At 58.8% G+C, this 24997-nt stretch overlaps 1 protein-coding gene across 13 annotated transcripts in view; it reads right to left on the bottom strand.

The window, feature by feature from the left end:
* The window catches only part of PITPNM2 (phosphatidylinositol transfer protein membrane associated 2), a 134060-nt gene that overhangs the window by 5088 nt on the left and 103975 nt on the right, over positions 1–24997 (bottom strand). For 9 of the 13 annotated variants that reach the window (XR_006776268.2, XR_006776267.2, XM_045778129.2 and 6 more), the window contains 17 exons: positions 20405–20619; positions 19235–19356; positions 16516–16743; positions 14016–14324; positions 12937–13032; positions 10815–10919; positions 10526–10596; positions 7497–7744; positions 6894–7083; positions 6651–6770; positions 5793–6010; positions 5098–5276; positions 3788–3958; positions 3197–3346; positions 1974–2138; positions 1121–1282; positions 111–259 (listed from right to left, as the gene is read on the bottom strand). Coding sequence is in view for 11 of the 13 variants with exons in the window: in XM_045778070.2 (XP_045634026.2) it covers positions 111–259; positions 1121–1282; positions 1974–2138; positions 3197–3346; positions 3788–3958; positions 5098–5276; positions 5793–6010; positions 6651–6770; positions 6894–7083; positions 7497–7744; positions 10526–10596; positions 10815–10919; positions 12937–13032; positions 14016–14324; positions 16516–16743; positions 19235–19356; positions 20405–20619 (2898 nt within the window). In the remaining 2 variants the exon portion in view is untranslated. The remainder of the gene's footprint in view (positions 1–110; positions 260–1120; positions 1283–1973; positions 2139–3196; positions 3347–3787; positions 3959–5097; positions 5277–5792; positions 6011–6650; positions 6771–6893; positions 7084–7496; positions 7745–10525; positions 10597–10814; positions 10920–12936; positions 13033–14015; positions 14325–16515; positions 16744–19234; positions 19357–20404; positions 20620–24997) is intronic. The other 4 variants (XM_045778140.2, XM_045778113.2, XM_045778121.2 and 1 more) reach the window with 4 other exon arrangements.

Raw genomic sequence — 24997 nt, forward strand, 5'->3', positions numbered from 1 at the left:
AGAGGAGCCCCCACTGCCCTCCTCATCTATGGAATGGGGCCATATCAGTGGTGGTGTGACTCGGTCCTCGTGTGAGGCCCAGGGGTTCCTGGCGGTGGGCCCGAGGGTACCTGTCTCAGCAGGAAGGAGACCACATCCGTTGACTCCCAGTAGCTGGCGTGGAAGAGGTGGGGCAGGGCCACCGTGGGGAAGGCTGTCAGGGCGTCGGGGCAGTACAGGGCGTAGTCAATCCGCTTTTGGCCCCACCACTTTGCTGCAACTGCCAGGAGGAGGGCCTTGACCGGACTGCCCCTCAGAGGGCTGCCAGGCCCGGCAGGCTGGGCTCAGCTCGGAGACCAGACCCTCCTCCGACCAGGAAACAAGGGCTGCAGCCAAAGCGAGCCGCCTCCTCCCCGGCTGGGTGACCGAAGGGAGCAGGGAATGTGCAGGACTCCAGGAGAGCATGCAAGCAGCTAGAAGGCCTGGGGATGAGGCCGGCAGCCTCCATGGAGAGCATGCACTTGTGAGGAAGGAGCATGTGGAGTTAGGGGGAGGGGACATTCCCGGTTTGGAGGCAGGACTGACTATCCCTGGTCCCGTCACAGATTCTGCTGACCCCCTGCCCTGGGCCCTGTCGCTGTCCTCTCCAGGCCTCTCCTGGCCCCCATCTGCCCTGCAGGCCTCAGGCCAGTGACAGGCGTTGTCAGGTGAACCCCAGGGCAAGGCCTGATGTCCCCTCAGCACCTGGGAGCCTGCAGGCCAAGTGTCAAGGCCTGGGTGTAAATCCTGGCTCCCACTCGGGGCTGGGAAACCGCCCTAGCCCCAGACAAGGGTTAGAAAGTGCCTTTCTGAGGGCTGCACGCAGCTGCTGCTCAGTAAAGTGGTGCCTGACGGGGGTCAGGGCTCTCCTGTGTTCTGCCCACAGCCTGCTTGCCACACAGACAGCCCCTTTGTCCTCACTCCGGCCAACTCCAACCCCTCCGCCTCCTCCCCGGATCTGAGCGCTCCCAGCCCAAGCCTCTAGCTCCCTGGTTAGGCCTCAGCGGCCAGGGCCTGACGGTGAGATATGCCTGGAAACGGTGAGGGACCCCAGTTAGGGGAGGAGAGCGTGTGTGGATGGAGGCCACGTGACGCCCGGTACCTTCTCTGGTGTCCAAGTCAGGGAGGCGGGGGGCCCGCTCCAGGCTGGGGCTTGCCTGCCCGGCCTGCGGGTGGGGGCCCGGGGTAGTGGGGGGTGGGGGGGGCAAGGCGAGCAGAGACAGGCGCCTGACGCTGGGGGTATGGCTGAGCGAAGCCGGGGCCTCTGAGAAGCAAGAACAACGGGGAAGGGGTCAGTCATGCTGGGGCCACCAGGCTTCCACCACAGGCCAGGAAGGATGCTGGGAAGAGCACCAGGCTCCCTGGCCCTCCTCACGGAAGGATACTCATGCCGGCCTTGGCTCAGGCACCCCTGCTCAGCCAGACAGGCAGCCAATCACACGGTGAGGGAGGATGGGGGGGCAGATGGCCTTGGGGGCTGAGAGGGGGTGACCTGGGCTCCATTTCCAGCTGCTGAGAAGCTTCTGAGGAGCCAAGCAGCAAAGGAGGCCACGGAGGGGCGGCCACAGTGAGATCTCACCTCCCCGGCTCCCCTCAGCTCCCATCTGGCTTGTCTGGTTCTGCTTGCTGGTCCAGAAACAGCCCAGAGCTTCCTCCTCAGGGAGCACCAGCCCCCCGGGGCTAGGACCCCTCCTCCCAGGCCCATCACCTCCCACCTGGACTTGGCCCCGCTGGGCTACCGCTTCGAACGCTCCCTCCCTCCAGAGTCCTCTCTGGACATTTGGGGCCACTGTAGGTGTTGGGCAGCACCCCGGTCACTATCCACCTCGAGTCAGTAGTGCCCTCCCCAGCTGTCTCCAGACACTGCCAACTGTCCGGAGGGAGTAGTGCAGACCCCCTACTAGGACAGAGGGGAGGATGTAGGGAGGGCAGGCCCAGGACGCTGCTGCACTCACTCTGGGCAATGCTGGACGCTGTGTAGCTCTCGGCCATGCCCGACACCTGGCTGGCAATGCTGATCTCACTGGCTCGGCGGAAGCCTCGGGTGGTGGGGGCTGCGCCCGGCGAGGAGGGGGCCGCGTGCTCTTGAAAGACTGTGTTGTGGGTCTGGAGTGCGTCCGCTGCAGGTAGACAGAGACCAGAGACCAGTGGGTAAGAGAGGGGCCCCCAGCGCAGGCCCCCGGCCCCCTGAGCAGCGGGAGGTAGGGCCCAGCGTGCCCTGGGCTGGGCGGGCTGGAGCCGCGGCCGACACCTCCAGCGGCAGGCGAGCGGTGGCTTCTGAGCGCAGCTGGCAGTGAGGATGGGACCAAGCGTGCCAGGGCCTGCCTGCTCAGGACTGAGAGGGAGGGCACAGAGCTGAGGCGGGACAGAAGGAAGGGCTGGGGCAGGGACGGACAGACGGACTGACAGAGACACAGTAGGCAGGGAGACAAGGCAGCCAGGCTCACGCCCCCCCTGGCCACCCATTTGACCCAACACACTGATCTTAGCTAGCCCTCCCAGCCTCCCGGGCTCACCCTCGCGGGGCCTGACCCGCAGAGCACTGTAGCTGGGTTTGAGGGGCGCTAACAGGAGGGCGTGAAGTGGTCTCTGGGGGATACCCAATGCTGGGCACTGAGGATGAGGCAACACCCCCCCCCCACATCCCTCACACGGACCACATTGAGCCAGCCCTGAATGGGTGTCTGGGGACAAAGGCAGGTGCCGAGGGTTCAACCAGGCCAGGGCAGAGCAGGGAGAGTGGGGCTCGGCTAGAGGACCCACGTGCAGATGGGGTACATGAGGTGCTTGAACCCCCTCAGGGAGGAAAGGAGTGGGACTCTGGAATCAAGCCCTCGCTGGGACCAGAAGCTTCTCTAGGGGAGCCGGATGGATGAGGCTCAAGGCCTCACCCCATCTCCTGGCTGCCCCCACCAGCCTCACAAATGGGAGATGGAGCCTTTGGACTGACACCCATGCTAGGTGACCCCCGCACAGCTGCTCCTCCCTCTGGGCTCCTAGGCTCTCGGTGTGCAGAGAGGAGGAGCCAGGGACCAATCCCTAGGACTTGTCCTGTCTGGTCTCTGTGGGACAGCATGGTCCCACAGACTCCAAGTGGCCAAGGAGGGCATGGGAAGTCCCTGAGGACCAGCAGTCAGCCAGCGAAGCAGACGCCACCACGAACGGGGGTGTTACACACACTCAGCAGAGCCCGGGCTCGGGCGGGGCCCATCTTGACAGGTGAGCGCGGGAACGGGGATACTGGTTTCCAGGAAGCCGTCTCCTGGGGGGAGAGGGGCCAGAGGCCCACCCTCCAGGACCAGCTCGGGGTTTCTCTGCACTGTCTCGACTGGAGGCAGACGGGAGAGAACAGAGAGGACAAGAACAGACACTCGCGTGGGCAGTCCAGACACGCTCCTCCGACACAGACACGTGGGGCTCCTTGAAGACCAGGACGTGACAGGACGCCGGGACACACTCGAGGGCAGGAGGATGGGGGCTTCCCGGGAAGGGCCAAGAGTGGGTGATGGGCAGCCCTCACCCAAGTACCCTGCTCTGGACCTCCTTGCCGCCCACTGCCATGATGGGTCCCCACACAGCTCTGCCTCGGGCAGCGGGGAGGGGGTCCTCGTCCCAGTCTGCCCCCTGGCACCTGGGGTGAGGCCCTGACCCCCTTGCTGGGGTGTGTGGGGCTGACGCACCCCTGTACCTATACCGGGTACCCAGCTTCCGAGAGGAGCTCAGTGCAGGCCGCCCCTTCCCGCCCGGCAGGGGCCCTGGCGCCTCTCACCCAGCAGCGCGGAGCAGCCGTCGCCCAGCGGGTAGCGCTGGTATCGGGGGATGCTGAAAGGCGGCAGGGCGTGGAACCTCCGCTCCAGCAGCGGCTCCAGGCGCGAGGCAGACGGGTCCGCGGGGTGGAAGAGGTTGTAGACTTGCTGGCAGGCGGGCCGCAGCTGGAAAACTGGGGGCAGTGGGGGGGGATGGCAGAGCCCTAAGGAAGCGGGGTCTAGAGTGGGGGGTGGGCATCCAAAAACCTGTCTCTGTGCTTTGGTATCTGTCCGTTTATTAACCAAATTTGTTTTAAGTTGAGCAGAGAGGAGCCCTGGGCTGTGCAATGGGGCTGCTACTCCGAGCATGTCATGGTTGTTGGGGCGATCAGGTGAACGTAAGCATCAAGAGCAGTAGTAGACATCTCACTTTTAAACACACACACATAGGAACAGGTGCTATACTTTTTGAACCGCCCCCCACCCCCATTTAACACAAAAACGTGGGCGACCTTCATTTCAGCCCTGCAAGTTCCCCTAACCCATCTTCCACTGCGCGTATCCTCCATCGTGGGCCGGGCCAGGATTTAGCCAGCCAGCCCCCCTCCGTGGACCAATGTTTACAGTGGTTCCGGTGTCTCTCGATTACAGATGATGTCGCCATATGTCACTGTCCCTACGTCTCTGTCCACTTATATATAAGCCGCCTCTGACTTGCTCTTGGGCAAGTGTCCATGCCTCTCTGAGCCTCAGTTTCCCCCTCTGTAACCTGGGATGTAACACGGGCCCTGCACGGCTCCTGTAAGGACATCAGGGCTCTCTGGGCCACACTGGCTGGTCCTGGGGTCACCTTGCAGGGACTGCTGCTCTGACAGGCTGTTCAGCCGGCATGTCACACCTCCCTGTCCCTGTGGCCATGAGGAGGGTCTCTGGAGCAGGGTGGCCATGGCCCTTCTGGGACTGGGAGGTCAGGCACCTAGGAGGATTTGGGGGTGCCTGGCTTCTGATCTCTTCCTTATGGGAAGACTTTGGGCCTGGGAGACTGGATCTGTGTCCATCTGATACCAGGGCAGCCCCTTCCCTTCTGGACCTCAGCTCCCAGAGGGGCCTTGAAGATTAAATGGAACAGCAGGGGTCAAGAGATGGGGGCCAGAGACTGAGCTGCTGGAGTAGGAGCAAGGGAGAGCAGTGAGCCTGTGCTGGGGAGGACAGAAATGAGGCTGATGCAGGAAGGGGCCTGGGATGTGGCCATGGCCTTGTGACAGGGGTCCACTGAGACCCTCTACCCAGTTCATATACCCCCTACCCTGCCCTGCCCGTGCAGAGCTCTCACCATCCAGGGAAGGGATGACGGTCTTCCTCAAGGCCAGGACGAGCCCCAGCGGGCACCCGAAGAGGAAAAGGTCTGCGATCTCAAAGTCAAACTTCCCCACAGCCCCTGTGCCGTCCAGCATGGTGGAGCTGCTCGAACGGCGGGAGCTGGGCTCATTCCTCAGCACGCTGGCATGGAGGCTGCAGATGGGGGGCCTCGTGAGGTCACACCACACCTCTTCTCAGCACTGTCTTGCCCTCAGCCTCCCAAAGGAAGACCCCCCCAGGGGTCGTCAAGCCCAAACGAGCCTTGGTCCTTGAGCTGGCCTGCAGATGTGGCTGCCTAGTACCTGCTGGGACCCCTCTGGTGACAACCAGTCCCAACCTCTCTCGGGGTGCCACTGCCTTTGGAATAGCCACCCTGATCGGTTCTGCCCCTGGCTCTGCCCCACCCATGGACAAGCTGTTCCCTTGGGCTCAAGATGGTCCTTGGAGTGTACAAGACCCCAGCGGTACCCAACAAGCCACTTTCTCCTGGCCAAAGAGCCACAGCCCAGCCTGGCACCCCACTACCCTCACGTCGGCCATCGGCACGACCTGGTTCACGTTCTCGTTCACGTCCTCAATTCTGAGGCATCCCTCCCTCTTGGGAGTCCCCCTCCTCCCCTGGCCACGGGTCTCATGGTCTGACCCTTGGGCCCCGCCGGCCTCACCCACCTGGACAGGAAGGCCTGGTGCTGCTGGATGGTGTCCAGCTCGTAGGTGGATGAGTCACTCCTCTTTCGGGGCAACTGCCTTTTGGGGTCTTCGACACCGTTGCTTCGGGGGATATCAATGTTGCTGCGACTCAGGTGCCGACTGCTCTCCAGGCCACCGCTGCCACTGCCGCCATGTGCCGCATTGACCAGGGTGCCGGGGGACAGCAGGTCAGTGTCCTGGAACAGCCCCATGCAGGCTCACTGCCCGGTGGCCACTGGCCTGCGCCCTGCTTCAGTGCTCTCCCTCCCGACTCCAGGCCCACTGGTGACTGCCCAGCCGGCCTCTCACTGACACCGGAGAGGGGAAAGCCCTGTCCCCCGGTGGCCCCTCTGTACCCGCAGGCTGCTGGCTGAGTCCCAACAGCTTCCATTCCTGCCTGAACTGGCCACCTGGGTCTTTGTGACCTCTCACGGATCTCGCTGCCTTGCCTGCCTCCCTCCCTCAGGCCATTTGCTGCTCTGCAGTGGAGGGACCTCAGATCCTCTCTTGCTGGGAAGCTCAGAGGGGCTGCCTGCTGCACCTCCTGGAACCAGACCCTGGCTCCCTGCAGTGTAGACCCTGCTCCGCTGAGGCCTCGTGCTCCAGGCTTGGTCCCACTGCGGCCTCGTGCTCCAGGCTTGGTCCCGCTGCAGCTGCTCACCAGCCCCGTGCACCCACCTGCCCCATGCACCCACCCCGTCGGCTCTGGGCACCTGTGCTGGCAACGTGCACCCTTCCCTTGCCTTTCCCTCAGGCCTCGGGGAGGTTTGGAGCTAAGGGTTGACACAGTTTCCATCCTGCAGCTCCCCTGCTCTGCGGGCTGTGGGAAGCCAGTACCTGCACGCTGGCCACGCTGCCCCGGCGGCTGCTGCTCTGACTCTCAGACACGGGCTGGTTGCTGTAGCATAAGGCATCGAACGCCAGGATGCCCCCGACGCAGTCCCCAATCAGGCAGACCTAGAGGCGGAGAGGACCCAGAGGCCTGAGTGCCCACCCTGCTTGCTGGGGTGCCAGCTAGGGAGGGGCCATCACCCCCTGCCCTGCGGGGCTTGTCTGCCCTTTTCCTGCCCCGGGACTCACCTGCCCGTTGAAGGTCATGCCCTCCTGGGACTTGATGAAGTCCCCGTAGGCAAGGTTGGCCCGCTGAATCACTGCGGCGATTGCCTCCTGGTACTGGGGTGAGGAGGTGGCCAGCAGGGGCAGGGCAGCCAGGGGGATGTGGTCCTGGCTGCTGGACAGACAGCCTTCATCGTGGCTGTAGGGGCTAAGGCTGGGGGAGGGGGCCCGATCAGGGGAGAGCAGGCAGCCTCAGCCCAGCCCCAGGGGCCCCTCTCCCCGACCAGAGCAGCAGGCTGGCCACCTGGGAGCCTCAGCTGTGACTTGGCCAACCTCATGGGGTTGCTTCTGGGCCAGGCCCTGGAACGCTGGGTAATGGGGCCGGGGAGAAGGCCTTGTGTCTCAGGGTCAGGTCAACATCCCCACATCGCAGACACGGCAACCGAGGCTCAGGCTTGGGCCCAGGCCCCTCCTCTGTAAGCCCATCTGCATAGGTTTTGTCACGTCAGGGCAGAACGGGCTGGATGGTAAGTCTGGACATTTAGATGGGCGTCCTGACATGGGGGGATAGCCTGGCCCTCGGGGCCACGTGCTTTGGGGTAGGTGGGCTGGGTCCTCTGCACTCACTTGGAGACGAGGGCAAAGGCATCAGAGCAGATGGGCGGGCAGGGCACCAGGCGGATGGCAAGGCGGCCCAGGGCGCTGGGGTAGTGCACACGCATGACGGTGTCGAACACGGTGGCGATGGTGTTGGCGTCGCCCTGCTTGGAGCTGGGGTCCCCAGCGCCCGTGTCCAGGATGGTGCCTCCGTGCAGCACCAGCAGCAGCACGTGGATCTTGGAGGCCGGCACGGCCAGGGGTGGGCTGACCTCGTCCTGCGCGGGTTGGTGGGGCGTCAACTCCCCGGGGACTCAGCTCCTTGCTGGGACCCTGTCACCCCAGGGGGAGGCCCATCTGGCCCACTGCTCCCTCTCTGAAGCCCCATTTCAGTTCCTCGGCTACAGGGCCTGGTGTTGGCCACCCCCCCCCCCGGGAGGCCGAGATGGTCCCTCTCCTGCTCCCCATGAGCAGCCCTGCTCCCTCCCACTGGCCAGCCTGACCGGGGCCAAGGATGAGCGTCCAAAACACAGATTCCACTTCCCATCAGGGGGCCCAGGCAGCAGTTTCTAGCCTTGGCGAGGAGGCATGGGCCCATCCTATGTGGGCCTCTGGAGCCTGCCTGCCCTCCGTGCACCTGGGCCAGGGCAGCCTCAGCCTCGGCGGGTGGGGACCCTGGGCACTGGGCCTGCAGCTCTGAGCTCTCCCTCCTCTACATGGGGCTTCTCTTCTGTCGCCTGTGTTCTCATTCCCAACATGGTCTCCAAGCATCTTAGAGCAGAGAGGGAATGCAGGTGTGCCTGTCTAAACCCCCCTAATTTGGGAGGGGTTAAGAAACCCACCTCCTGCTGGTCAGGCCTGCATGTGAGGTCAAAGTGAAACCCGAGATTTGTACACATTTGCACGGGGTATGGGACTGTTCTATTTACAGCCGAGGTGGTAGTGGCCCAGAGAGACCAAGAGACTTGTCTAATGTCACATAGCACACCAGTGCCAAGCTGGACTGGAACCCAGAGCTTCTGCCACAAATTCAGTGTTCTCCTGCCAACCCCGGCTGTGGCCCCACCCCCAGGGGCCTCTCTCCACCTTAACTTCTGGTGTGTGACTGCGGGAGCTAGGACCAGGGCCCAGGAGAGGCCACTGGTGAGTACTTGCCATGCCCATATTAGGTCCAAGCATGTGGGGGAGGGGGCCTGAAGCCATCTGGAAGGCCCATGTTGGGACAACTGGCCCTGAACTGGGCCACTGGATGGTGTGCAAGGGGGGCAGCAGTGGGACCCAAGTGTCAACACAGAGCCCGGTGGGGAGGGGGCGGTACAGGCCCTGCTCCCAGGCGCTGGTGAGGCCACCAGGAAACACAGGGATAATGCGCTGGCCCAGGAGCCCCAGGGCAGAGAATGGGAAGGCAGGCTGGTGGGCTGTACGGGGTCTGGAGGCGAGGCAAGACGGGGCTGCCTCATTCCCGAGAGAAGGCTGGTCATTGGCCAGTTGTGGGCCCCAGGGCCTGGGCGAGAACACACGCCCGGCAGAGCGTGGGAATGATTTCAGTCCCCACATGAGGATTGCCCACCCCTGGCCGGCCTGGGCAGGAATGAACGCACAGCCCAGGCAGGGCGGGGCCAGCCACCGCCCAGACCAGCAGCCAGGAGGAGCCACATTGCCTCAAGGGCTTATCAACACAACACAGCCAGGCGCAGGGCTCAAGGAAGGAATGTCTCAGGGCAGCCTCACCATCACCCCGTTAGGGAGGTAGAGTCCAGCGGTCCTCAGAAACCCAGGACAGGCAAGGGTGGGCAGTGAGAGGCCTGTGCCTATCTCCTGAGACCCAGCACTGGAGGCTAGGACTGTTTAGGGACTCCCAGAAGCCAACTGGAGACACGGCTCTCCTCCCATTCGTGCCTAATACTGGGGCACACCCCACCTGAGACTCAAACCTTGTAGGAACAGACCCCATGGGAGGTGCAATATGGCAGTGGGCCTGGGAGCCATGGGGCCAGCTCTGGAGAGCCAGGGGGTCCCTGTCAGTGTCTCCATAAAGCTGTGCGCCCTCCACGAGGCGGGGAGAGGAGGCTCCGGTTTGGGGGGTATTGCCAGCCAAGGGATCTGACTCGGGATGGCCGTGCCCCAGAACTGGTGCTGGGTTCCAATGCACATCCCAACGCAGATCTAGAGCCCGGGGCCCCTTCTGTCCCTCCTGAGGGGCCGTCAGAGCTGTGTGCGCCCTAGGTGGGGAGGGGGCTCCGTCTGCTTTATCTTGCCATTAACCGGCAATTGGAAATCAACTTCCCTTGTCCTGGTTTGCCTTCTAGAGAAGCCCACATTGACCTCGGACCCCAAAGTAGAAAACCCCAAGTTGGGGAGGGTGGTGGGGATGCTGCTCCTCCTCCCAGCACCTGGTCCAAGCTCCCCAGGGGTTCCCGAGTTCCCGGAGGTGCCGTCTCCACCTCCTCGGGCAGCTTGAGGTGAGAGCAGTGCGGTGACCACAGTGTGTGACAGCCCGCTCGGCCCTGGCTCCTGCCCCCAATGCAAACAGCTCTGACCGCCCACAGCTGGAGGAGGAGAAGGGGCGTGAGCCCCGTGCAAAGAACCCCCCAAGCGGACACAGGCGCTCTACCAAGACAGCTTTATTGGACACTGAGAGCCTTGCAAGGCCCCAGTGGGGCGATGGCCGCTCACATCTGCCTAGACGGCTTTCGCTTCCTCCCCTTCCATCTGATTTTCTTCAGCAAATGCGGAAAGGCTGGGTACAAGGTGAACATCTGTTTTGTGGTCTGGAATTTACAAGTTTCTCCTTTCACTTTCCGCGGGCGGAGCTGGGTCAAGGCCTTCTTTGGGGACCGTCTGCAGTCCTTCTTGGTTCTCAGGGATGTCGGGGCAGGGAGTAAAGGAGCCCCCAGGGCTCTCTCTGATGGCGCCTAGGCCAGTGAGGATGTGAGGCGGTAGGTGCCGAGTTCTGCCTCTACAACCCCACGGGACCCGTCCTTTGAGCTCAGCCCCCTCCCCCTGCAGGCCGGGGGGCCACAGCACAGCCCCTGGCCCTCTCCCCCACGGGCACCCACCTCGATGATGTTCAGCTGCTCCACACTGGAGGCCACCCTGAATTCAGGGGCGCTCTGGCGGTACAGACCGTCTGCAACACAGAAGCAGTGGGTGCTGTGAGCAGAGGGGCAGCCGGGCAGCCCCAGGCCCACGGGACAGAGGCAGTGACCCTGACAAGTGAGGCCCTGGGTACCGCCCCCCCACCCCCGATGCCCAGCACTGCACAGGAGCTGGGTCAGAGAGGAGGGGCCTGGTCCCTGCAGCCCCCTTCCCCAGGCCCTGCAGCACCTCCCGCCCCAACTTGGGTACCCTGTGTATCTTCTGGCTCAGGGCTTTCAATTTTGTCCATGAGGTCATTGGAGTTCCACTTGGTGATGTCCTTGGGGAATATTTCCTCTGAGTCAGACAGGTCCTCTGGGGAGGAGGGAGCAGGGCTTCAGCACCCACTGGAGCGCAGGGACTGGGGGGCGCGGGGAGGCCCAGCTGGGGGGTCCCGTGCCTCTCTGGCCTATATACGCCCCGTGCTTGCTTCCACCCCCCTCTTCTGTAGCAGGATGAACACATGACTGACACCCATGGGGTTTCAGCCTGACCTTTTCTAAAAATTGTGATAATGTTCACGTTACATAAAATTCACCATTTAAACCGCTTTAAGGTAGCCTTTAGTACATTCCCAACGCTGTGCAACCACCACCTCCATCTGGTTCCAGAACATTCCCACCTCCCCGAATGGAAACACTGTGCCCGTTCACAGTCGCTCCCCATCCCTCTCCCCCAGCCCCTGGTGACCACCGATCCACTTCCTGTCTCTATGGGTTTGCCTGTTCTGGACATTTCCCAGAATGGAATCATTCAACATGCTGTCTTCTGTGTCTGGCTTCGCCCCCCGCGCGCCATATTGCCAAGCTCGCTCCGCGGTGTGGCAGTGGCAGTGGTGCTCTCCTTTCTACGCTGCAGCCTCCCTCCCTGTGCGGATGGACCACACTTTGCTCCCCCGCCCGTCAGCTCATGTTGCTGACTCTTTTCAACATGCACAAGCGGACAGCCCCGTTAGCGGTCAGCATCCACCGCTCCTGCTTCTGCTTGTCTGAGAACTTCAGCCTGGGGCACTGCTGGGCTGGAGGCGGCCGTCGGGGTGCTGGGGGCACCGGCCCCGCCCCTGGCCCCGCAGCCCGACCGGTGCTCCCCCGGCCGCTGCCACGCTGGCATCTCCTGCTTCGCTAACTCGTCTCTCTTCCAGCTTTTTCTACAGTTTCTCCGTTGGATGTGTGTTTCCCTCCTGTCAGGGACTCACAGCCAGGACAGCATGCGCCTCTTCTCTGGCTGGGGTGGGGTGGGGTGCCCGAAACACCTTTCTTCCCCCTGGGGAGGCCCCGGGAGCAGACGGCAGCTCAGGAACCACCTCCTACCCATTCTAGCTCCCCATCTCAGCTCCCTTCTGCCTGGACACTGCCTCCCCAAGTTCTCCGTGAGGACCAGCCCATTAGCTGAAATAGCATAATCGGTGGCCCCTCTGCCTGTTCCAGGCCACGGCTGCACGTGGCTCTGGCCTGCCTCTGCCCTGCGTCGTGTCTGTGCGCAAGTCCCTGTCCCCTTCCGAGCCTGTGTCCCGCCTTGGAAACCTCAAGCTGGAAACCTGTCTCCACAGGCCTGTCTGCCAGTCGAGAGGAACGGCCACGGTGTGAAGCTAGTGAGTGTTTCAGTGACATTGACCCTTGAACAACACAGGGGTGGGGTGCCGACCCCCCCACGCTGTCAAAAATCCACGTCAAACTTTTGATTCCCCAGAAACTAAACCATTAAGAGCCTATGTTGACCAGAAGCCTTACCGGTAACATAAAGAGTTGATTAACACAGATTTAGTATGTCATAGGTATGATATACCGTATTCTTACAATAAAATAAGCTAGAGAAAACACAGTGTCCTTAAGAAAATCATAAGGAAAATACATTTACGGTACAGTACTTATCAGAAAAAATCCATGGGTTAAGTGGACTTGTGCAGTTCAAACCCGTGTTGCTCGAGGGTCAACTGTACCCGCATCTTCCCAGCAAAGGGGGGTGATTCAGCACGCTGTAGGCTCACTGTGCTTATTTGGGGATTGGTGGGAAAATGGGCACTTCACGTCTTTCCTGTTTGTTCGCCTTTGCTAAGGTGTCTACGTTAGATGGACATCCACTTAACCAAGAAGAAAACAAGGTCGTTCCAAAGATTTAGAAAATTATAAGATGCCACGCTTTTGTGAAGCTTCTTGTAGACAAAAACTCACATGTGGCACAAAGCCTCCATCTGAGTGTGAATCCATCTTACATCCTCGTACGTGGCTGGGGTGAGCCCGAGGCCCCCGAGTCCTGGTGACCGCATCTCAGCCTCGGCCTTGGCCTGGACCCTCTCAGATCCTCCCTCCCACCCCCGGGAAGAGCCACCTACCATGAGCGTCGAAATACTCGTCGTCTGAGCTCTCGTCTGAGTCCCGGGCGATACTTTGCATCCTCCACTCGGAGATGCTGTGGCGGGAAGGGCTGGCTGGAAGGCAAAACCGCAGGCTGACCGACCAGCCAGCTGAGCTAGGCCAAGCAGCCAGAGGTGATGGTGCCGGAGCAGGGCCAGGAGGGCTCGGGGAGAAGGGAGAAGGGAGGGGTGGAAACTCCTGGAAATTTCAAGAAGGTCCCTCCCAGCCCGCCTGGCACAAAGCAGCTGTGTCCCGGGGAGGACAAGGAACTCGGAGGGTATCGGGTATAAGGACAGGACAGGCAGTCACGCAGGCCGGTTCCGCTCCTGTGCTCTCGCCTGGGGTCTGCCCCCGGGTGGGGGGGGAGGGGAGCCCCTGAAATTCTCCAATAGCAGAGCAGATAGGGCTGCAGGGCACTCTCAGGAGGTGAGTGACAGAAAAGGTGTCGATGTATATACATACAGAGAGCCCTTCAGCACAGAGGCAGGCAAGCCTGGTGTGGGGAAGCTGGGTTTGCAAAAGAGACTCCTGGCTGTACGTGGGATACCCTGGTTTTTTCACACAGCCACAGCACTTTTGCCAAAGTTCTCCCAAGAAAGGCATTTCTCAGGATCTAAAGGTTTTTCATGCTCCTTCAGCCTGGCTCCTGCCACAGGAGCAGAGAACCTTCCTGGGCGTGCTGGGGGTACCCACCCAGACTCCTTCTCCTCCTGGGAACCCTGGCTCCTCAAAGCTGTAGCCATCTGAGCCCCAGGAGAGGCTGGGAGCTGGGTTCCACATGGCCAGCCTGTCTTACCTGGGCCTTGCAGATGAGTCTGGGGGCACCTGCTGGGCGGGGGGGAGGCACCCTGGGCTCACTCTGAGCTGGGGGGCTACCAGCAGAATGGTTCTGACTCCCACAGGTGTGGCCCATAAGGTTGGGAAGCAAGAGTCCATGTCCGGAGTCAGAATTATCTGGCGGTGGCAGGGGGCTGGCTGCCGTGGACGGGGTGAGGGCTGTCACTGGGGTAGAGACCCCCACCTGGAGGAGGGTGGAGCTATGCGCCCCGCGGCTCACCTCCCCGCTTGGAGGACCGTGAGGACTTGGAGGACGTGGACCACTGTTTCTTGAGGCCCCGGCCTGCCAGGGGTTCCCCGCTGCTGCTGCTGGTCTGGGGGGCCTCCCCCAGGACCTGGGCCTGGGTGGTTTCATCCTTGGCCAGCTCTGCAGCCTCCTCGTCATCTTCGTTGAACTGGGCCATCTTGCGGGACAGCATGAGCTGTGCCTCCTTCTCCAGCTCCCGGATGTTCTCCATGTTCAGCCCGTACCACTCGTCCTGCCAGCACCAGGCCTGCCGGTGGGCCCTCACCATCACCTTCCGCAGGCCTGCACGCAGGCAGTGGTGGGGGCGGGGGTGGGGGAGACAGGAGAGACCGGCAGTGTGAGCCCCCAGGGCTGCGTGTGGGCTGGGAGGTACCTCAAGGTTACACCCATTGTGTAGCTGGTTATGGACAAATCACGTCCCCCTGTGCCTCGGTTTCCCCACCTGCAAATGAGGGGTCTGGCTCACAGATGGCATCACAAGGTTCTATAACTGGAGCAGAGGGGCCTCCTGAGGGAATGTGGCTGCTCAGAAGCCACGATGCATTTGGGGGGGATTCTTGCCCCAGGGGGAGCTGGAGGAGGACTCCCTCACCGTCTCCTGTCTCAGTGTCTAGTATACTTTTGCTGCCGAATTTTCACATGGAAATCAAGTTCCAGTTCAAAGTGGGTTGGTCCTTTTTCCCAAATAGAACATATATACATATAAAATAAGATACAAAATAAGACAAAGTAAGATGCAGAAGAATATATCATGCAAGCCAAATAATGAAAATGAGATCGCCTTCAAGGTATAAAGGATAATAAAAGAACTTTAGGGACAGAAGGCAGAGGGGGGTTGCCTTGGGCTGGGGGTGGGCGTGGGGGTGACTGTGAACATGAACAAAAGACTGGGGTGATGGAATGTTCTAGAACTGTGTGCACGATTCTGAAGATACTGCCACTTATAGAACTGTCCTCTCACAGGGGCTAAGTGTATGGTATGTAAAATTAGGCTTCGATGAAGCTCGCTAAGAAAACACGAAGAAAGAGAGCATTTCTACCCACACCACCCAGTGAGGGAGCAGACGCAACCAGAAGCAGGGAGCCCTGGGATGGCCTTCCTGCACACTCTCTCCTCCCGCTCGGCCCAGCCTCACTTCTGTGTTTGTCACTTACTGTCCTCTCTCGTTGCAGCCCACAGACGTGCTTCTCTACACGACACGTTAGGCTGCTGTGCAAGTTGCTGACATTCGCATGTATGTGCCATGCTGTGTGTCTTTTCCTGACACTTGCGGGGGTTTTTGGGTGAGTTTCAGGCTTGTTGCTGTTCGGTATTTGTTTGCAATATCATTTTATTTATTCCTCCTTTTGCCATTGGGCCTTTGGCTCACTTTCATTGATTGTCCACTTAGCTTTTACAAATCTGCTGCTCTGAACATTCTGGAATGTGTACAAGAGTTTCTCTAGGGGGCAAACCCGGGAGGGATGTCACTGGGTCTCGGAGCATGCATCTTACACTTTTCTAGAGAGAGTCGAGTGGCTTTCCAAGTGGTCAGGCCATGTCATGTCCTCAGGCTGGTCTCTGGTGACCCTTCCTGGCTCAGGCCACTCTGCCTCCCCCCCAGTCCTTCCTAAATCCCTTCACCCTCTGCTCCCAGGAGGGTGCCCTCCTTCAGCCAGGACTGTCCCTGTCCGCCAAGTCCTGGGCCATGGCCTCAGGCATGCCACCCTTGGGTCCCACACTGAAGAGACCGTCTGCTGGGACGCCCCTGGCCGCTGCTGCAAGAATATCAGCTCAGACCTCGGGCAGCTGGGACGGGAGATTTGGGGTCTCTGCTTCTTCCTCTGCAAGCGGGGGCAGGAGGGCATGGGTGTTCTCGTCAGTCATTGTGAGCTGACAGGACACACATGACACATACTATCAAGAGTGTGGCTCTGTTCATATCTAAACAAAACCCTGGCTTTTGGAGTCAAAAGATATCTGCCCGGATGCCACTCCTGGATCATGAGCCTTGGGCCGGGCTGGGCCCTTAGCACTGACCTCATGCCATGACCTAAGGGGCAAGTAGGGAGCTGAGGGTGCTAGGGGTGAGAGGAGCCCCAGGTTGGGCCCATTGGTCCCATGTGTGTGAGGGCCCCATGCTGTCTGAGACCCTCTGCCCCTGCAAGGTCCAGCCCACGGGGGAGGCGGAGCTGGGGTCAGGGCCTGGGGCAGGTGAGCAGCAGGGAGGCTGTCTCCTGGGGCTGCTCCCCCTCAGGGGGTCCGCACTAGATGATACAAACCCAAGCCAGTCAAGATTGTCTGGGGGCAAGCCTGGGGCTTCTTAAGGGGACAGCCAACATACACTGCCTGTCTCCTCTAGGTGCTTGGCCAGCAGTCAAGATACACCCCACAGGAAGCTGCACAGGGCTTTGGGTCGTCTTTCGGGAGTAAGAGGGAAATGTCAAATCAGAGCTAGACGCAGAAAGAGGTGGCGGGCACAGGCGAGCTCACCCGTGTCGTGGATGAACCTCTCGATCTTGGACTGCATGCCCCAGTAGCGAAACTCCACCTTGCAAAGCTTGTAGGCACACATGATGGGGAAAACCTGCTGCTTGTACTCCTCGATCCAGTTGTCAGACAGGGGCCCCCTCTGCGTCTTGATCGAGTGGAACAGCTTGGGGTCCTCTTCTGTCTTATACTCGTTGGGGGGCACGGGGTCCTTGACGATGTCGATGAAGTCTGTGGGGAGAGCCTGCTAGTGGCCCCTTCTGCCCAACCTCCACCCCACCCCACCCGGTTCAGTGCCCTCCCCGTGTGTCTCCCTCCCACATAGCCTCACAGGCCTCTGGGCCTCTGCAGGGCGGGACACGGGATGCTGCTCTGGGCCACCGTGACCTTGAGCCCTCCCGCCCTCGGGGCCTGCGTCCTCCCGCAACGCCAAGCAGATAAACCAGGTGATGAGCTGAGGAGGCATGGGGAGATGAACTTCCCCAGAGGACGTGGGGTAGGAGGGCAAGGGTGGCGGGGGTGGCGAACAGAAGAGAAGGCCAGGAAAAGCTTCTCAGAACAGGTGGTATTTTAGCTACAGGAGTGGAGCTGTGAAGCCAAGGCGACCCCACAGCCCAGGATGGGAGAGTCTGGGAAGCCACGAGAGGGTCTGTATGGGGGGACGGGATGGGGAGGCAACCTTTTCTCACCAGGCTGGGCACCCAGCGGTACCCCGAGGGCGAAGTGGCACCACACTCTACTTCTACATACATAGTGGCTTCAAGCAGCCTGGCTGCTAGGAACCCCTCCTCAACCAGAAGGGAGGAGACCGGCAGGAGGTGTCGGACCTGAGCCGGTCCTGAGAGTGGGTAGTGGAGGCCATAGGGCTGGGTGCTGGGGAAAGAGGACCGGGGCTGGTGGGACCTGGCTCAGTGTGGGGTGGGGGGGCCAAGAGGAATAGCAGCAACTCTGGGAAGGACCTGGACCGTGCCACCTCTTGTCACATGCTACTTCCTCCTTCGTGCCCCTCCCAAGGCATGCATGTGTTACACAGGGCTGGGACACACTTGGGGTACATAAATCCCAGGACAGTGTGTGGCTCAGAGAGCCCCTTTCCTGGATGTGTGGGGATGATGGCACCTGGGGGCTAGGCCCTGGCCAGGCTCCGGCTAGCTTGTCTCCCCATTCGCCGGCCTGCTCTGAATCCATGCTGTGGTTTGCAGACATAGACGTGGGCTCCACTGAAACCAGCAAGGGGTCAGGAGCAGCCCAAGGGCAGTGGCATTCAGGGGGGACGGACGTCCTTTCTGGAGCAGACCACATGCGCGGCCTGGGTGGGCAGGCAAAGGCCACCAAGGGGAGGGCTGGGATGTGGATGAGTCATGTATCACAGAGACTTAGGAGCCTTGCAGGTGGCCTCTGGAGGGAGCCCACGGAGCTCAGGCCATGTCTGAGGCCGGCTGGACCTGAGCTGGTGGAGGGCCTGTATAATGCTGGGTTGTCCCTCCTATTGCGGGTAGAATGTGTCCTCCCCGCCCAAATTCATATGCTGGAGTCCTGACCCCCAGTTCCTCAGAATGTGACCTTATTTGGAGATAAGGCCTTTAAAGATGTAATCAAATTAAAATGAGGTCATTAGGGTAGGAGGCCCTACTCCACTATGACTAATGTGCTAATAAAAAGGGGAAATTCGGACACAGAGAAGCACACGCAGGGAGAACGCCACATGAAGGGGAGGGAGAAACTGGGGTGATGTGTTTCCAAGCCAAGGAATGCCAGAGATCACCGGCAGCCGTCAGAAGCCAGGGGTGGGGCCCGGAAGAGACCCTTCCTCAGTGACCCCAGCAGGAGACAACCCTGTTGACACCTTGTCTCCACTTCTGGCCTCCAGACTGTGAGACAACGAGCTTCTGTGTTTAAGCCCCCTATCTGTGGTCCTTTGTTGCGGCAGCCTGGGCAGGCTCATAGAGCTCTTAAACCCCGGTGGGGCCTGAAAACTCCAGCAGGAGGGAGGGGGCCAGGTGAGGGGTCCCAGGGTAAAGCCCTTCATGCCCATCAGAGGCTGCCTGAGAGGGTGATCCCGGGGTGCTGGCAGCCACGTCTCCAACGCGAGTCATGCACCGGCCCGCAGCACCCCCGCAGTGGCTCGCGCTGTAGGGCCCGGGACCCACAGGTTGCCGTCCAGTGGGCTGTGAGCTGCAGGGGGCCCAGAGAGGTGGTTCGTGTGGCCTGCATGTGTTTATTTAGGAATCGGAAGATTTCACATGCAAATCCTGATTTCTGCCTCTCTCAAAAAAGACTGAACACACGGGTCTGTCTCCTCATGACAGAGTCAGCTGGAGGGCAGCAGAACAGAGGCCACCTACCATTAAGGGGACACAGCCCCCACGAGCCCGCTGCACTCAGGCTCGGCGGTCAGCCTGAGATGGCCCCCCGAGCACACATCTGCACTTTGGGGAGGGGAATGCCTTGATGGGATGGAGGGAAGGGGCTTGAGTGGGAAAGGCACCTAGCCTTGGTGTGCACATCAGGAATATGGGGCCAAAGAAGTTGGTCCTGCCTCCCCCAGGGCCCTCATGCTTGCTGGGACTCTGACCTCCCCACCCAGGACAGGAGCCAGTCTGGAACCTGCCAGGCCCGGAGACCAGGGGCAGAACCAAGGGTCATGCAGGCAGGGAGAGGCAGGGAGCAGCCCTACGGGGCTCCCCCTGCCCTGGCGTGGGAGGGCTGTGGTGGTGGTTACCGATTGTCAGCTGGTTCTTCTCCACAGGAGACAGGCTGAACACGTTTGGGTTTTCTCCAGCATCCGTTTTATAAAAGGTTTCGATGTCAATGGAGAATTTCTCCACAAAGGGGCAAGTGAACCTGCGTGTGGAAGGGAAGCATTTGTCAGGACCAGCGGCTTGCAGGGGTGGCTGTGGGATGGCCGGGCCAGGGCCTGCTGGACCCCACCAGGCAGGAGAGGGAGAAAGGGCTGGAGTGGTGGCCAAGATTTGCCTGTCCTGTCCACCTCGGGAAACTTCCCCCTGTCCCGAGAACTGCCAAGGCCAGGCTGGGGGGTGTGGAATGTGTTTAGGGGGAAGAGGGAGACATTACAGGAAGCTGCCAGAAGCCCTATGGCCATCGTCCACGTGTAAGGCACGGTAGGGACACAGGCACAAACGGACGTGCCCTGAGCATGTGGTGAGCGTGAATGCAGATGAGCACTCTGCGACATGCACCTCCCCAGCCCCCCACCCCCGAGCCACCAGGTCTGGCAATAAGGCAACAGCCCCTGTCTCTCGGCTGGAGATGAGCTCTGGAGAAGAAAGTGCCTCTGGGAAGAGGAATAACCTCAGGAGATCCTCTGACAAGCCCCAGGTCCTCATCCAGTGGGGGAATGAAGCCCCGGGGGACTCGCGGGGACCCCACCCCCAGCGAGGTGGGCGGCCAGCTGGGAGCAGTCCCCTGTCTGTTCTACTAGCTCCACTGGGTGGGTGAGGGTGGGGGCATGGAGTGAAGAACCTCCTTTCTTGGGAATCCAAAGCAAGCCCTGATCAAAGTGGAATATAATAAAACAATATCACAGGTGCTGACGATCTTAGGGTTGCAGGGAATCTCTGGGCCATGTGGTCTGTCCTTGGTTCGTGTTTCTTCCCAGCTGGTTGGTTAATGGTCCCGCATTGCCAGGTGATCATTAACAGGACTTTGTATCCCCTGAGCCTTCCCAGATGGCAAAGGGTCTCAGGTGGCCCTCACTTGCCTCACGCCTTCCCGGCCTTCCCGGCCTCCTGGGGCAGGTAGAGAGGTATCTAGGGGTTGACCCTCCCCTCTCCTGCCTGTTCCCTGAGGATGGAGGCTCCTGGAAATGGAGGGAAGCCACCCCCAGGCTTCCTTCCCTGCCTGACAGCTCAGGGTGTGGGGAAAGCCCCACCTGGTTCGGGTGTAGGGGTAGGCATTCCAGGACTCCTCGACCACCCTCAGGGCCGCCTTGGGCAGGATGGAGCGGAACCAGCCGGGGATGTGCATGCCCACGTGGTACACCTTGTGTGTGTACTGCCCAGAGCCGCCGGGGCCGTCCGTGTATGGCCGGTTCTCCAAGATCTCCACGCCGCTGCCTTCGCCATACGTCTCGTTCCGGCTCTTCTTCTGCAGGGATAAAAGCACCTGTGGTGGGCTGGGGCCAGAGCACTCTGCAGAAGGGAAGGGGCTGAGGAGACCAGGCCCAGGGGCGTTGAGAGGAGGAGGGGCTTTGGCCAGCCAGGCTGGCTTCTCCTGTGTCACTTCTGGACCCCCAAATCCAGGCCCAGACTCCACGTGCCCCAGCACTCCTACAGGAGACTAAGCAGACCGTAGTTTCCCTCCGAGCACCAGCACTGCAAGGGCACGCTCCTGTCTTCTGAGTCCCGCCAGTCCCAGGACTGACAGTGTTCTCAAGATCAGAAAGCAGGTGAGGGGCAATGTTCCTTCTACTCAACATTGTCCTGCAGGTTTTAGCCCAAGATATTAGTCAAGAAAAAGAAATAATCAGAGGCACTCAAATTGGAAAGCAACAAATAAAACCACCTCAATTTGCCAATGACATAATCTCATATACAGAAAATCCTAAAGAATCCCCCAAACCTGTTAGACATAATAAATAAAATCAGCAAAGTTGCGGGATACAAAATCCACACACGAAAATAACCCATGCAGAAAGGAAATTAAGAAACCATTTCCATTGACAAGAGCACACAAAAAAATAAAATAGCTCGGGTAAATTTAACAAGGTGGTGAAACGCATCCATGCTGGAACTATAGAACATTGCCAAAGGAAAATGAAGATCTAAATAAACGGAAGGACATCCGTGTTCATGCACTGGAAGATTTAATATTGTTAAGAGGTCAATAGTCCCTAAATCCCCAAGATTCAAAGCCCAATCTACAGATCCAATGCAATCCCTGTCAAAATTCCCAGCGGCCTTTTTTTTTTTTTTTAAAGATTTCATTCATCCATGTGACAGAGAGACAGCCAGCGAGAGAGGGAACACAAGCAGGGGGAGTGGGAGAGGAAGAAGCAGGCTCTTAGTGGAGGAGCCTGATGTGGGGCTCGATCCCAGAACGCCAGGATCACGCCCTGAGCCGAAGGCAGACGCTCAATGACTGCGCTACCCAGGCGCCCCGTCCCAGCGGCCTTTTTGGTAGAAATGGAAAAACTGATCCTAAAATCAGGAAGGATCAACAAAGGATCTCAAAAAGCCAAAACAATCTTGAAAACAAAACAAAGCATAGTTAGAACAATTTACACTCTCCTACATAAAATCTTGCTGCAAAACTACAGTAATCAAAACAGTATAGTATTGGCATAGGATAGATCCAAAGAAAAGGGTCGAGAGCCTAGAAATAAACCCATTTATCCATATACCATATGCACTGATTTTCAACCAGAGTGCTGAGGTCATTCAATGAGGGAAAGAAGTCTTTTTAACACGTCCCCATATACTGCTGGGACAATTGCATATCCACATGCAAAACAATGAAGTTGGATCCCTACCTCACATCACATATAAAGACTGACTCAAAATGGATCAAAGACCTAAACGTAAAGGCTTAAACTATACAACTCTTAGAAGAAAACACAGGAGTAAATCTTCATGACCTTGGATTTGACAATGTTTTTTTTAAACGTGGTACCCAAAGTAAAAGCAACCAAAGAAAAAAACCGATAAACTGGACTTCATAAAAAATTTTAATTTTTTGTGCATCAAAGGACAGTATGGAGAGAGTGAAAGGACAATCCACAAAGTGGGATAAAAGTCTTGTAAATAATATATCTGATAATATATGATAATAATGTACCTAAAATATTAAAGACCTATTACAACTCAACAACAAAGAAACAACCCAATTCAAAAATGCCAAAGGACTTGAACAGACATTTCTCCAAAGAAATATATAAATGGTCCACAAACACATGAGATGCTGCACATCTCTAGTCCTTAGGGAGATGCAAATCAAAACCACGGTGAGACACCGGTCCAGACCCAGCAGGACGGCTACAGAGACAGACGGTACCAAGTGTTGGTGAGGATGTGAAGATATTGCCCCCCCCCCACCGCCATGCTGCTCGTGGGAATATAAAATGGTACAGCCGCTGTGGAAAATAGTTTGGTGGTTCTTCAAAAAAGCTCAACATAGAATAGCCATATGACCCAGCAATTCCAGCGCTAGGTATACAACCGGGAAAAGGAAAACATGTCCACACAGAAACTTGCATGCGAATGTTCACAGCTGTATCATAAGAGCCAAATGGTGGGAACAACCCAAATGTCTGGGATCTGAAAAATGGATAAGCAAATTACATCCACACAATGGACTCTGAGCCATAAAAAGGAAGAAAACACTGACATCTGCCACAACGTGGATGAGCCTTGAAAACAGCGTGGAAAAAGCCCGACCCGAAAGACCACACAGCGTACAATCCCACTGATGAGAAACGTCCAGAACAGGCAGATCCACAGAGACAGGAAGCACGTTACTGGTTGCTTGGGGATGGGGTGCGGGGAATGGAGAGTGACTTCTTTGGGGTGATGGCAATGCTCTGAAATTGTGGCGATGGTTTGACAACTCTATGAATTTGCTAAAAACCCCTAAACTGTACACTTTAAATGTGTGAATCGTGTGGTGCGCCGCTTACATCTCAATCAAGCTGGTATAAAACAAAACAAACAAACAGAAACCAATCCTGCATCTACTCACTAGGGTTTCAGGGAGATCAGACACGGGATGTGGGAAGGGGCCTCGGTGGCGCCGCCTGAGAGAGACGACTCCTGGGTCACCTCTGAGTGTCTCTCTGCCACAAATGCTCTTCCCAGGGTCCAAAAGCTCAGGTTTCTGCTTATGCAGAAAGCCTCGTGGTCAAGGTCCTGGTGACTTTAAGCCCAGCACCTGTTTCCATGGTGACGTGACGGCTTTGCCAAGGCCATCTTCGGTCAGCTTCCTGAACAGCAGGTGTACGCATGTGCGTGCACACACACCCATGCACGCACGCGCACACACACACACACACACACACACACACACACACCCATGCACACACAGGTACTCCCAAGAGCACGGCCTCACTCCTGGGACACAAAGACATGCTGTATCCCCGTGGCCCAGAGCAGCTGAGTCCCCTTCAGAAAAAAAATAGGAAAGACCCTGGTAGAGGGCACAGATGGGGTCCACGGGGACGCATCATCCCTCGCTCTTTAAAGGAGCCACTGGAATGTGGCCCAGATTCTGTGATGAAAGCAGCGACCATGCCCCAGACCATGCCCCAGTGACCATGCCCCAGCGACCTGCCTCTCGCAGTAGCTTCCTTTGTTAGGGTTGTGACAACTGCTTTCTTTGCACGTACTTTCTCCTTTTGCGACTGCAACAACCCCCTGAGAAAGGTGCAGCATGCTCCCGTCCCCAGTCTGCGGATGGGAAGGCAGGGGCTAAGAGAGCTGCAGTGACTTGTTTGAGGCACACAGTTTCCAGGTGCTGGAGCCGGGGCCTGAACTCGAGATCTGTTTGACTCTGGGGCCTGCTCAGCCCACAGCATGAAAACACCTTGGCACAAGACAAGTACTTGATTATTTATTGAGCAAAGACATACATTCTAGTGCCAACTCTGTGACCAGCTCCCTCTCATCCTGGACAAGTCACTTCTCTCTGGTGTCCGTTTCCAAAATTCTAAGTGGAACTACCTATCTGCTCAAGCCCTGGTGTAGTGGGTTGAAGGGCCCCCCAAAATTCATATCCACCCAGAACCTTAGAGTGTGACCCCATTTGGAAATTGGGTCTTTGCAGATATAATTCATTAAGATGAGGTCATACCGGATTAGGGTGGGTCCTATATGCAAGGACCATGTCCTACCTTGTCTTCCTAAGAAGTGAAGACAGAAGCACAGGTGGGAGGGATGCAGCCGTAAGCCAAGGAACCCCTGCAGCCCCCAGAGGCTGCAAGAGGCAGGGCAGGATTCTCCCCTAGAGCCTTCAGTGGGAGCACAGCCCTGCTGACACCTTGATTTTGGACTTCTGGCCTCCGGAACTGTGAGAGAGCACATTTCTGTGGCTTTAAGTCCCCCAGTTTGGGGTGCTTTTATTATGGTAGCCCCAGGACACATCTGGGGTTCGGGGTGGCTCAGTGAGAAAGAGACATGCAGGTCAGAGGAGCCAGGGCTGCATGGCATCTCCGAGGGCCGAGGGGGGGTGCCTGGCCTGCCAGGGAGCCAAAGGTGGAAAAGAGATGGGGGACAGGGGGCAGGGCTGGGGAGGGTCCTATCAGCCTTCACGGGGCTGCACAGAAGCCTCTGCCCATTCGGGTGACGTGAGCTTGAGCTGTCCTCAGACTCCTCTCCTGAGAAAGCCCGCATGTCCACCCCAGAAGCTCCCTCGGAGGCTCTCGGGGAGGATCCTGCCAGGCCTCCTCCAGATTCCAGGGGCCCCAGGTGTTTTTGGGCTTGTGGCTTCATCACCCTGCTCTCTGTGCCTCCACTGTCACATGCCCTTCACCATG

The sequence above is a fragment of the Ursus americanus genome, chromosome 30 (genome assembly GCF_024610735.1).
Source record: "Ursus americanus isolate L20-20 chromosome 30, mUrsAme1.1.p, whole genome shotgun sequence".
Classification (NCBI taxonomy): domain Eukaryota; kingdom Metazoa; phylum Chordata; class Mammalia; order Carnivora; family Ursidae; genus Ursus; species Ursus americanus.